The sequence below is a fragment of the Coregonus clupeaformis genome, chromosome 35 (genome assembly GCF_020615455.1).
Source record: "Coregonus clupeaformis isolate EN_2021a chromosome 35, ASM2061545v1, whole genome shotgun sequence".
NCBI classification, from domain to species: Eukaryota; Metazoa; Chordata; class Actinopteri; order Salmoniformes; family Salmonidae; genus Coregonus; species Coregonus clupeaformis.
This window is the reverse complement of record NC_059226.1, coordinates 11,347,354-11,360,869: the sequence shown is the minus strand read 5'-3', so window position 1 is coordinate 11,360,869 and position 13,516 is coordinate 11,347,354. Positions and strand designations below refer to the sequence as shown.

General features: G+C 41.2%; 1 protein-coding gene across 1 annotated transcript in view; it reads left to right on the top strand.

Moving 5' to 3' along the window:
* Positions 1–5,001: 5,001 nt before the first annotated feature.
* The window catches only part of LOC121551688 (corticotropin-releasing factor receptor 1), a 163,378-nt gene continuing 154,863 nt past the window's right edge, over positions 5,002–13,516 (top strand). Inside the window, exon 1 of the mRNA XM_041864405.1 lies at positions 5,002–6,042. Coding sequence (XP_041720339.1) covers positions 6,019–6,042 — 24 coding nt within the window. The 5' untranslated portion in view covers positions 5,002–6,018. The remainder of the gene's footprint in view (positions 6,043–13,516) is intronic.

Below are 13,516 nucleotides of genomic sequence, written 5' to 3'. Positions count from 1 at the left end.
TGGCTTCCTTCGTCTTGTGAATCTAAAAACCCCAGGCATAGTGGTTAAATGTGGACAGTGAGGTGTGGAATACATTATGAGGATTTAGCATGTTGCCACCAACAAAGCCAGGGGGACAATATCTTCCTTTCAATCAATGCTGCCGCTAACCTCTGTGGGCTGGATAGCCTATACATCACAGGAGGTTGGTGGCACCTTTACTGGGGAGGACGGGCTCGCCGTAATGGCTGGAGTGGAATGAATGGAATGGTATTAAATACATCAAATACATAGTTTCCAGGTGTTTGATGCCATTCCATTTGCTTCCTTCCAGCCATTATTCTGAGCCGTTCTCCCCTCAGCAGCCTCTACTGCTATACATCAGGAGAGAGCGCGAGAAAGGTGGGCACGAGCACTGTCCATGGCACAAACTGTTCACATTTTTTTGTGTCATTTTAAAGGTAATTTCCTGCTATTCTAAACATTTTGCCATGTCTTATGTGTGTTCATGTGATATTTGAGTGACAAACATTACAACAAAATCTATGGGCTAAAACACCTAGCTAAAAAACGTTAGCTGACATGGGCTAGTTGATTATGACACTTCTGACAAGTTATAAATAGCTCTTTAAGGTCTGCAATGACTGACATGACAAGAGGAAAACTGTTGAAGCACTACCCTTTTTCGAAATTGCATCATTCTATTATTACAACTTTCAAGAGTAAGTTGAAAGCCCGACTGAGTTCCTACCGACTGGGAGCGCGCCCCACAATTTGGGAACCACTGGACTAGATGGTGGAGTAGGCCTTGCTCAGTAGGGTCATGCTGTTTTTTTGTATGTTAGTACTTGCACAGTTATAATAATGATATACACTGAGTGTCCAAAACATTAGGAACACCTTCCTAATATTGAGTTGCACCCCCTGTCACCCTCAGAACAAGCTCAATTCAAGTCTCAATTGTCTCAAGGCTTAAAAACCATTATTTAACCTGTCTCATACCCTTCATCTACACTGATTGAAGTGGATTTAACAGGTTACATCAATAATGGATCATAGCTTTCACCTGGATTCACCTGGTCAGTCCATGTCATGGAAAGAGCAGGTGTTCCTAATGTTTTGTACACTCACTGTATGTAAGAGAAGTAAGCCAATACAAAAATAGGCTATATCTAACATTTACACACACTGCATTTGTGTATAACGTTCAACCTGCACTTAAAGCTGTAGAGAGCTTGTGTAATATTTGCCTTTCAGCAGTTTACATATGGGGTGACAAAATCACCAACTAGCTCTCACAGTCTCACGTCAGAATTAGACGTTCATCCATGTTTCTCAAATTTCACATTTCAAAGTTGTTCCAAACTTCAAATTTCTAAATGTTTAAGGTTAAGTTTAGGCATTAACTTAGATTTTTTAAGGTTAGGGTTAAGTTTAGGCATTCATTTTTTATCGCTGGATTTGAATATGCAAACTTTGGCACCAGAGGCAGATAGCAAGCTGTCATGGTCAAAATATATAGACTCAATGGTTGCTAAAATGGGAAGGTTTGCCCATGATAAGGCATTGCTCTGCCTTCTTGACATCTCAGTTAACCAGACAGGTCCTACAGGCCCTAGAATTGTCGCACCTGGACTACTGCCCAGCTGTGTAGTCATGTGTGGCAAAGAAGGACATAGGTAAATTGGTCTAGAACAAAGCAGCACTATCGCACTTAGATGTACATGGAGGGAAAGTGTCAGTAACACATATGTCAGCCTCTCCTGGCATAAAGTTGAAGGTACCAAACTGTCTGTTCAAGCAGTTAGCACACAGTTCAGACACTCATTGGTACAACACAAGACATGCAACCAGAGGTCTCTTCACAGCCCCCAGGTCCAGAACAGAGGCTAGGAAACGCACAGTATTAAGTAGAGCTCTGACTACATGGAACGCTCTGCCACCCCAGGTAACTCAAGCTAGCAATAAAACCAGTAAAAAACAACAGATAAAAGAACACCTTACTGCACAAAGGTGACTGTGAAGAGACACAGCCTTTTTACATATATTGTATTGTAATTTGCACTGTACTATGAATTAGACCTAGATATTGTGTGTATGTACTGGTATGTAGGCTGTGTGGGACGTTGTGAATGTATGTATTTCAGTCCTTGACTAATGATGATCTATACTATGTATTATGTCATGTTTCATGTGGACCCCAGGAAGAGCAGCTGATGCTTTTGCAGCGGCTAATGGGGATCCTAATAAATACCAAATACCGTTCACAATGCCCTAGCAAAACCGAAAACTACTTGAAGGTAACAGCACTCACTGTTGCTCCTTTTAAAATGTTGATTTTGTTGAAATGTATGCACTCACTAACTGTAAGAGCGTCTGCTAAATGACTAAAATGTAATGCAAATGTAAATGTAATTTAACTTATATTTATATAAAATAAAACAATGATCTCAACTAGCTAAAACGTCAGCAACTTCCAAGCTTAAATCAACAGCCACATGGCAAACTTACCTCTTACTTGCACCTTCCACTAGGCAGCAGCACCTAAAAAAAAATAGACACATTTTCAAGAAACAGTCAAGAATTTCAAGACACACTCAGACGATAAAATTACAGGATAAATCATTCAATTAGCAGGATCTCAAACCAAGGTAGCATGCACAAGCAATTAAAGTTATTGTCACACCTGTGACAACCATGCCAATACTGCATTATTTTTCATAAGAAAATAATACAAATGCATCTGGTTTCCAAGCCTACATCTCTATTTGTTAAATGAACTTCCATTGTCCACCAAGAGTGGCTGAAAATCCTCTTCTCTTCAGTTTGATCCTCTATTAATGTGGGAGCGCGAGGTAGCAACAGTGTTCCTCTCCCCAAGTCTCCATCTTTATATTCAGTGAGCTCTCCAATACCCTCGTAGAGCAGGCCATACATCATCACATGGGATATCATTGCTTTAACGCTGCAATATGTCAGCTGTCAGATAGACCTACTCTATTTTTTAAAAATGATTTGTTATCTGATCAATCTATCTAGCTTCTCTATGAAATGATTTAAGCCTGCTCCCTACTTTACCTCGGAGAGATAAAGGATAGGCTTGAGGCCAAAACTGCTGTTTGTGTATGGAGAGGCATCATGCCCATAGGGGGCACAGGAGCACGTGCCGCCTTAGATTTGTCCTGTTTACATATTTAAAAATAATATTAATAATACTTTTTCTTCTCTGTAATACTACTAGCCACCTATCAATTTCATGAAGTTGGCTTTAGCTAGCCCAGAGAGGTTCCCAATCTCCCAACTAGCTATTATAGGCTATCAACAAAGTGACATTTATATTTGCTTTTTAGTAATTTAGCAGAGCATCTTACAGGAGCAATTAGGGTTAAGTGCCTTGTTCAAGGGTATATCGACCGATTTTTCACCATTCGGTCACTGGCCCAACGCTCTTAACTGCTAGGTTACCTGCCCGAGTACCTACAAGAGTAGCTAGCAAGAGTAACAAAAGTAGGTAGCTCGTCTAACTATGTTAGCTGGTATGCCTGCTGGCAAGGTTGGTATACTTTAGAAAAGCAAGCAATAGATAAATGTACAGAATAAGACTCACATTTCTTTCAATCTTTTACCCAGATTTTAGCAGAGATGCAGACCTCCGGACCAAAGTTTTTCAATGTTATTCTCCTCACGTGAAAAGTTGGCTTTAACATGTGAACTCCACATTGAATACATATGATTTCACATGTGAACAACTGACCTCACATGTCTGTTTTGTTTTCACATGTGAAGATTTCAGCTCAATTTCAGCTTCATAATGTGAAACTGCAAAATTCACGTTTTTTTAGTAAGGGAAGTAATTAAATGGTATGGGGGTTTTAAGGTAAGTGGTACGCTGTTGAACTAGAATGTGTAATAAAAAAAGGTGTACAAATCTTTAACCAATGACAATATGATTACATTTGACATGATCACTTAGTACTGACTTTTCAATATGACCCTGCCTTGGATTTGGGTTATGGTGATCTTTCTGCTGCACCACAAAGTCTGTAGCATTCTCAGAAGTCCCCTACACATTCATTACCTATAATACATCTATGCACTATTTTAGTTATCAGTTAATCTGACTATTCTCTCATTGTTTATTTAATTTACTTATCTCAGTAATTTGAGAGTTTTCTGTATAGTTGTCTAATGTTGGTGGGGCATATTATTCTGTTTTAATGTACTCCTGAATCACTATGATAAATATAAACAGTTTTTCTTGAGTGTATTATACAAAGCTGAGATTTACTATGAAGTCCAACGTGTGGGAATACAGGAGAAATCTGTTATTGACACAGACATGGTGGCATAGCTGGAAGATCGGAATGCCCTTAACCAAGAAGTTGTTCAAATCCCAGGTGAGGAAATGCTGAATAATAATTACTGTATAAAAACACTGCAGCTATTTCGTGACATTCTGTGGACATCCCAACGACTTTTTGTTTGCAGGGCATCATGGGAAAATGTTAATCCATGTGTGAAAGGTTGTGATCACGTGAAAATCCATATGTGAAACTCATGCATGTGCAAAACATGGTTTTGTCATGTGTTTTTTCCATAAGGAAATAAGGGAGTACAATGGAGAGAGGGAGGAAGGGGTAAGGAGATTATTTGAGTGGACAGCCTAAATGAGGTGATAATTATTTATCTTCATGTTCCTATACAGTAAATGACATGGGTCTACAGCTTTCAAGGGGGCTTCAGTGGGCCTATTTGGCAAATTATTGCTTTCATTTAACCATATCACAGCTTCACAGATATACATTTTCCTGCTCCCTGTAGTTGGTGTGTACCCTTGGACATACATCGAGGACCATGTCTAACATGTTGTTTTGATGAAGTGAAAGTGGAATGCAAGTTAATTTTCTCTCAGGAGGAAAAACAAAAGTGAAGAGATTAGAGCCGTTAAGTGTGCAGTGACGTAGGATAGTCAATGCGATCGCATGCTGGAGTTTGTACTATTTGCCTATGGAGCCTGAGAGAGCAGGACCGCAAACAAAATATTTCAAATTCTGAAAGCAGTCGGTCCGACTGCAGTGAAGTGGAATCGGAGCTGAAACACCCCAAGAGCTAGAAAGACTGTGGACCGGCACTGAGTTAAGAGGTTAAGAGGATACCCGTGTAGTTTTGTCAAACACATCATATTGCGATTTCTGAAGCTGAGCCACTTCCCTTTTCACTTTTAGGAGCGCAGTGAGCAGCTTTTAATTCATGCTATCTTTTTCCTCGGGGACAGGACTGTGGTGTATGTTGCCTAGCTATTATAAGTTAAATGGTATTTTGGATACCTTAGCATTGAGAAAATAAATATTGGAGCACCTGACCAGTCGCACATCGGAAAAACAATACATGAGAGGACTGTTATGAAGAGATATTTAGAAAGGACATGCAAAGGCTGTCAACGCTTTGAAGTTGGAAACCCGACCGCAATCTCTGACCGAATTTCAATAGGCCCACTGAATTAATTACTGGATACCGCGGACGGAACCTGTGATGTTCGTTTTATTTACATGGAGAACAAGAGTTATTTACATGTAGGCTATTATTAAAACCACGCAAAACGCAGTAACCTGGAAAGTCCATTCACCGGAATATATATATCGGTGTAATACAGACGGAAATAAACTACTACGGATCTACATGATACAACAAATATTTCCGAAGAGACGTTTGAATTTCCTCTGAAATGTACTGACATCGATCAAACCAAAGATATCTCGATAAGATAATGACCGGTAATTTAGAGGCTGCGTTAAGAAATAAATGAACATTTTACGCAAACACTTTATTGGGACTTCAGAGTTGAGAAAATGCATAACGATAAGTAACTGACTGTTGGTGTTTCATGTGTGCAAGATTCATTCCGAAAGTGGTGTGATATCCTCTCTTGTGAGGATTAAGCATCCGTACTCCGGTACCGGAGGCATCTCGTGGTAACCCGGTAGCTGCGGGGGGGCAGGAGTGCAGTTTGGAGATATCAGCAAATAAACGCACAGAAAGATGTGGCTGCGAATTCTTCCCCAGGTATGTCAGGTGCATGCGAGATGCTTTTAAAATGATTGTTGTTAACTGCTATGTTGTAAAAGTTGGGTTTGTTGTCTCAGCTGAGCTTGGGTTTTAGGCTCTCACTGCTTGGGACTTTGATGTGTTATTATTATTATTATAATTTTAAAATCAAATCACATGCATCAGTTTACAGAGGTACGATGTATTTAAGGTACATATGTACATGAGGGCAGGGTAAAGTAACTAACTAGGCATCAGGATGGATAATAATATGAGTAAAATAAGGAACAGAGTAGCAGCAGCAAATGATGAATGTAAAAGTGTGTGTGTGCAGTATGTGTGTGCGAACAATATCTAGTGAATAATATAACTTCAAATGCAGGTTATTTTGGCACTGGAGCTCTACTAACTATTATGATTAAAGGGGATATTGCTAAATATTGTTATATACATTATTTTGTTGATTCATTCACTTGACTTGTATTCAAGAATACCCATTCCAGGATTCTTAAAATAGCCTAATGACAGAGATAACTTGTTGTCACTTAAATCAAAGTTTTGTTATATTCTACAACAACATTCGGATCTTCATTTGAATGTATAGGCTAATAACAACAGATAATACCTTCAGATTATTATTCTCTCTAATCTGAGATCTTGAAACTGAGATATCCCATTCTCTAAACAAGGTTCTGGGCGTACTGCCAAATTGCAGATACTGATAGTGAGGATTCGTTCAATCAGTCACTTGCATGAACACAGAAATTGTTTTATAGAAAATCACAAACATAAAAATTTCCATCATACCGGATAATAGGGCAATGCATAAACGTAATTACGCGCAGGTAATGCTGAGACACGAAATATTGCAAATATGAAATCAAATCAAATTGTATTTGTCACATGCGCCGAATACAACAGTGAAATGCTTACTTACAAGCCCTTAACCAACAATTCAGTTTTATGAAAATGTTATGAAAATTAAGAGTTAAGAAAAATATATACGAAATAAACTAAAGTACAGAATAAAAGAGCAACAATAAAATAACAATAACGAGGCTATATACAGGGGGTACTGGTACCGAGTCAATGTGTGGGGGTACAGGTTAGTCAAGGTAAATGAGGTAATACAGTTGAAGTCGGAGGTTTACATACACTTAGGTTGGAGTCATTAAAACTTATTTTTCAACCACTCCACAAATTTCTTGTTAACAAACTATAGTTTTGGCAACTCGGTTAGGACATCTACTTTGTGCAAATTTTTCAAACAATTGTTTACAGGCAGATTATTTCACTTATAATTCACTGTATCACAATTCCAGTGGGTCAGAAGTTTACATTAACTAAGTTGACTGTGCCTTTAAACAGCTTGGACAATTCTAGAAAATGATTTCATGGCTTTAGAAGCTTCTGATAGGCTACTTGACATAATTTGAGTCAATTGGAGGTGTACCTGTGGATGTATATCAAAGCATTCCTTTAAACTCAGTGCTTCTTTGCTTGACATCATGGGAAAATCAAAAGAAATCAGCCAAGACCTCAGAAAAAAAATTGTACACCTCCACAAGTCTGGTTCATCCTTGGGAGCAATTTCCAAATGCCTAAAGGTACCATGTTCATCTGTACAAACAATAGTACGCAAGTATAAACACCATGGGACCACGCAGCCGTCATACCGCTCAGGAAAGAGACATGTTCTGTCTCCTATGAACGTACTTTGGTGCAAAAAGTGCAAATCAATCCCAGAACAACAGCAAAGGACCTTGTGAAGATGCTGGAGGAAACAGGTACAAAAGTATCTATATCCACAGTAAAGCTAGTCCTATATCGACATAACCTGAAAGGCCGCTCAGCAAGGAAGAAGCCACTGCTCCAAAACCGCCATAAAAAAAGACAGACTATGGTTTGCAACTGCACATGGGGACAAAGATCGTACTTTTTGAAGAAATGTCCTCTGGTCTGATGAAACAAAAATATAAATGTTTGGCCATAATGACCATCGTTATGTTTGGAGGAAAAAGGGGGACGCACGCAAGCCAAAGAACACCATCCCAACCGTGAAGCACGGGGGTGGCAGCATCATGCTGTGGAGGGACTGGTGCACTTCACAAAATAGATGGCATCATGAGGAAGGAAAATTATGTGGATATATTGAAGCAACATCTCAAGACATCAGTCAGGAAGTTAAAGCTTGGTCGCAAATGGGTCTTTCAAATGGACAATGACCCCAAGCATACTTCCAAAGTTGTGGCAAAATGGCATAAGGACAACAAAGTCAAGGTATTGGAGTGGCCATCACAAAGCCCTGACCTCAATCCTATAGAAAATGTGTGGGCAGAACTGAAAACGTGTGTTTGAGCAAGGAGGCCTACATACCTGACTCAGTTACACCAGCTCTGTCTGGAGGAATGGGCCAAAATTCACCCAACTTATTGTGGAAAGCTTGTGGAAGGTTATCCGAAACATTTGACCCAAGTTAAACAATTTAAAGGCAATGCTACCAAATACTAATTGAGTGTATGTAAACTTCTGACCCACTGGGAATGTGATGAAAGAAATAAAAGCTGAAAGAAATCATTGTCTCTACTATTATTCTGACATTTTACATTCTTAAAATAAAGTGGTGATCCTAACTGACCTAAAACAGGGAATTTTTACTAGGATGAAATGTCAGGAATTATGAAAAACTGAGTTTAAATGTATTTGGCTAAGGTGTATGTAAACTTCCGACTTCAACTGTACATGTAGGTAGGGGTAAAGTGACTATGCATAGATAATAGATAATAAACAGCGAGTAGCAGCAGCGTAAAAAAGTGTTGGGCGGGGGGGGAGCTTGGCCCCAGTGATGTACTGGGTCATATGCACTACCCTCTGTAGTGCCTTGTGGTCGGAGGCCGAGCAGTTGCCATACCAGGCGGTGATGTAACCAGTCAGGATGCTTTCGATGGTGCAGCTGTATAACTTTTTGAGGATCTGAGGACCCATGCCAAATCTTTTCAGTCTCCTGAGGAGGAATAGGTGTTGTCATGCCCTCTTCACGACTGTCTTGGTGTGTTTGGACCATGATAGTTTGTTGGTGATGTGGATACCAAGGAACTTGAAGCTCTCAACCTGCTCCACTACAGCCCCATCAATGAGAATGGGGGCATGCTCAGCCCTTCTTTTCTTGTTGTCCATGATCAGCTCCTTTGTCTTGATCATGTTGAGGGAGAGGTTGTTGTCCTGGCACCACCCTGCCAGGTCTCTGACCTCCTCCCTAAAGGCTGTCACATCGTTGTCGGTGATCAGGCCTACGACCGTTGTGTCGTCGACAAACTTAATGATGGTATTGGAGTTGTGCTTGGCCACGCAGTCATGGGTGAACAGGGAGGACAGGAGGGGACTGAGCACGCACCCCTGAGGGGCCCCCGTGTTGAGGATCAGCATGACAGATGTGTTGTTGCCTACCCTAACCACATGGGGGCGGCCCGTCAGGATGTCCAGGATCCAGTTGCAGTGGGAGGTGTTTAGTCCCAGGGTCCTTAGCATAGTGATGAGCTTTGAGGGCACTATGGTGTTGAACTCTGAGCTGTAGTCAATGAACAGCATTCTTACGTAGGTTTTCCAATAGAGATTGCGTCATCTGTGGATCTGTTGGGGTGGTATGCAAATTATAGTGGGTCTAGGGTTTCTGGGATGATGGTGTTGATGTGAGCCATGACCAGCCTTTCAAAGCACTTCATGGCTACAGACGTGAGTGATATGGGTCGGTAGTCATTTAGGCAGGTTACCTTGGTGTTCTTGGGCACAGGGACTATGGTGGTCTGCTTGAAACGTAGGTATTACAGACTCAGCCAGGGACAGGTTGAAAATGTCATTGAAGACACTTGCCAGGTGGTCAGCACATGCTCGGAATACACGTCCTGGTAATCCGTCTGGCTCTGCGGCCTTGTGAATGTTGACCTGTTTACAGGTCTTTCTCACATCGGCTACAGCGAGCGTGATCACACAGTAGTCCGGAACAGCTGGTGCTCTCATGCATGCTTCAGTGTTGTTTGCCTTGAAGCACGCATAGAAGTAATTTAAATCATCTTGTAGGCTTGTGTCACTCGGCAGCTCGCGGCTGGGCTTCCCTTTGTGATATGACTCAGCAGCGGCGCATGGGTATTCAATTTAATTTAAATTCGTAGGAGACACATGGCTGTAGGTCACAGCCTTTGGGATCAATCTAAGTCTTTCAGACAATCTTGGGTGTTGTTGTGGCTCGCCTGATTTAGCCTAACTCAGGAGATTACGCATTGTCATTACACGGTTGTGTGAGGGTCAAATCTAAATCGGTTGGATTAAATATGGCTGTTTTCTTGTACAATCATCACATCCACATAGCTTACTTAACCTGTGCAGATTGAAAGCACCGACGGCAATAAAACCACTATTCAACCCTTGCATAGACCTACTACTTGTACGGGATTCTTCATTATTGAATGCCCGAAGTTGGAGAGGTTTGGCACCTCGCTGCATAGTGCACCGCATTTTGATACCACAAATCAGAATACAAACACTAAAAATAAGCTTCTTTGAACCATTGACATTGCCGACACATGCCAAGCCTCTATATTCTCATTGTTGCCACTTCACGATGAAAGTATTTTGCCACAACTTGTGGCCAAAATGAATGATTTAAGCTGTGCAGAGTGATAGAGTTGACAGCTTTACAAAAGACTGCACAAGTGTATAAAGAAAGAAGGCTTACATAGTGGAAACACAGGGCAGAGATACAAAGCCTTCTAATTCTGCATGGAACATCAATTATCCATGTGTTCTGTTGTGTAAAGCAAGGGTTACCCATGCAATTCCTCATGACAAGGAGCAGCGAATAGGGAAAGGTTGGCACATTTTGTTCCATGCATACCTAATGTTTACGCGAAAGATGTTTGGCTTACAGGCACTTGTGTACCTGGTGTATGCATACGATCATACCTTCTTTCTGCAGTATTTTCAAAGCAGTATCAACATAGACACCACAATGCATTGAGAATCAAACTCATGCAGGTGTAGAAGGGGATTAATGTCTACACAGGCACTGCCTGTGAATCACACTAATCCTATATTGCTTGAGGTAAGTCTTGCATTTGTCCAATGAAGAGAGAGGAGGGAACTCTACCCAGGGCTATGAGCTGAAGTGATTGACAGTTTTAAATGCAGTGAGGACTGGCATTATACTTAAAGCAGAAAATACAACCTGGACAATGAGGAAGTGAAAATGCAAAAAAAAAAAACTATGCATATCTGATTGCAGATCAATCATCCAGCTAGACAACATGCAAATTATCAGATCACTTTACTTTTTGACTGGGCAACCATCCCATGTCTTTGATTTTCATATGATTCATTTGATATGTTAATTTAATTATGTTAAAGTGAATCACCAACATAATGTCATTTTTATACTCCATTTGCCTTGCAAACAAACTGTCTGACTCTATAAAAACATTTTTCCTGTCAACCAAACGATACATTTTACATTTTCGAATGAATCCCCAACATAATGTTATTTTTATACTCCCAATTTGCCTTGCCGACAGACTCTGTAGGTCTACACCTTTTTTCCTGTCAAACCAAACTTTTAACAACTGTCCTAAACAGGGCCCTCTTTCAGAGGCAAACAGATCCTTGTCCCTTCAACAGGTGTGAATGTCAGTGAGACACCAGTCTGTTCAGCCTCTCATATAAACTCTTCCTCAATAAGATCTCAATGTCCACTTCTTCAATTAAAGATCTCAATGTCCTCCTAGTCACAGTCACAGTCTGGGTGTGTCTGTCCCCGCTAATCTAATTAAATAATCACAGAGCCCTCAGATGGAAAGGATCAGGCCACAGAACGGACATTCCCATTCAATTATAGTTAATTCTAGTATAGTAATTCGATTTCTATGGGCACAGACGCTATAGAGATTGAAATCATCCCGCCCAACCATACCACATAGCTGATTACCAATGGCTGCTTAGCTGACAGATGGGAAACTGGCTTTTGAGGAATAACAGTGTGTGCTAGCACTACAACAAGGTTCCCCAATAGGTGGCCCGTGGGCCAAATTCGGCCTGCAGGTGATTTTATTTGGCCCCCCAATAAAAAATGTAACATGTTTTCATTGTTGGACATAAAATACTGTAAATTCACCAGGAAATCAGCTCAAATAGACTGTAATTCAGGAAATCTGTTCCCAAGTATTCCCATGCATAAATAGAGAGGTTATCGTAACCAAATGTCAAATAAAATAAAATTGTATTTGCCACATGCGCCGAATACAACAGGTGTAGACATTACCGTGAAATGCTTACTTACAGCCCTTAACCAACAATGCATTTATTTCTTAATAAAAAAGTAAAATAAAACAACAACAACAAAAAAGTATTGAGAAAAAAAGAACAGAAGTAAAATAAAATAACAGTAGGGAGGCTATATACAGGGGGGTACCGGTGAAGTGTCAATGTGCGGGGGCAACGGCTAGTTGAGGTAGTTGAGGTAATATGTACATGTGGGTGGAGTTAAAGTGACTATGCATAAATAATTAACATAGTAGCAGCAGCGTAAAAAGATGGGGTGGGTGTGCAAATAGTCCGGGTAGCCATGATTAGCTGTTCAGGAGTCTTATGGCTTGGGGGTAGAAGCTGTTGAGAAGCCTTTTGGACCTAGACTTGGCGCTCCGGTACCGCTTGCCATGCTGTAGCAGAGAGAACAGTCTATGACTAGGGTGGCTGGAGTCTTTGACAATTTTGAGGGCCTTCCTCTGACACTGCCTGGTATAGAGGTCCTGGATGGCAGGAAGCTTGGCCCCAGTGATGTACCAGTCAGGATGCTCTCGATGGTGCAGCTGTATAACTTTTTGAGGATCTGAGGACCCATGCCCATTCTTTTCAGTCTCCTGAGGGGGAATAGGCTTTGTCATGATCTCTTCACGACTGTCTTGGTGTGTTTGGACCATGATAGTTCGTTGTTGATGTAGACACCAAGGAACTTGAAGCTCTCAACCTGTTCCACTACAGCCCTGTCGATGAGAATGGGGGCGTGCTCAATCCTCTTTTTTTTCCTGTAGTCCACAATCATCTCCTTTGTTTTGGTCATGTTGAGGGAGAGGTTGTTATCCTGGCACCACACGGCCAGGTCTCTGACCTCCTTCCTATAGGCTGTCTCATCGTTGTCGGTGAACAGGCCTACCACTGTTGTGTCGTCGGCAAACTTAACGATGGTGTTGGAGTCGTGCCTGGCCATGCAGTCATGGGTGAACATGTTGAGGATCAGCGTGGCAGATGTGTTGTTACCTACCCTTACCACCTGGGGGTGGCCCGTCAGGAAGTCCAGGATCCAGTTGCAGAGGGAGGTGTTTAGTCCCAGGATCCTTAGCTTAGTGATGAGGTTTGAGGGCACTATGGTGTTGAACACTGAGCTGTAGTCAATGAATAACATTCTCACTTAGGTGTTCCTCTTGTCCAGGTGGGAAAGGGCAGTGTG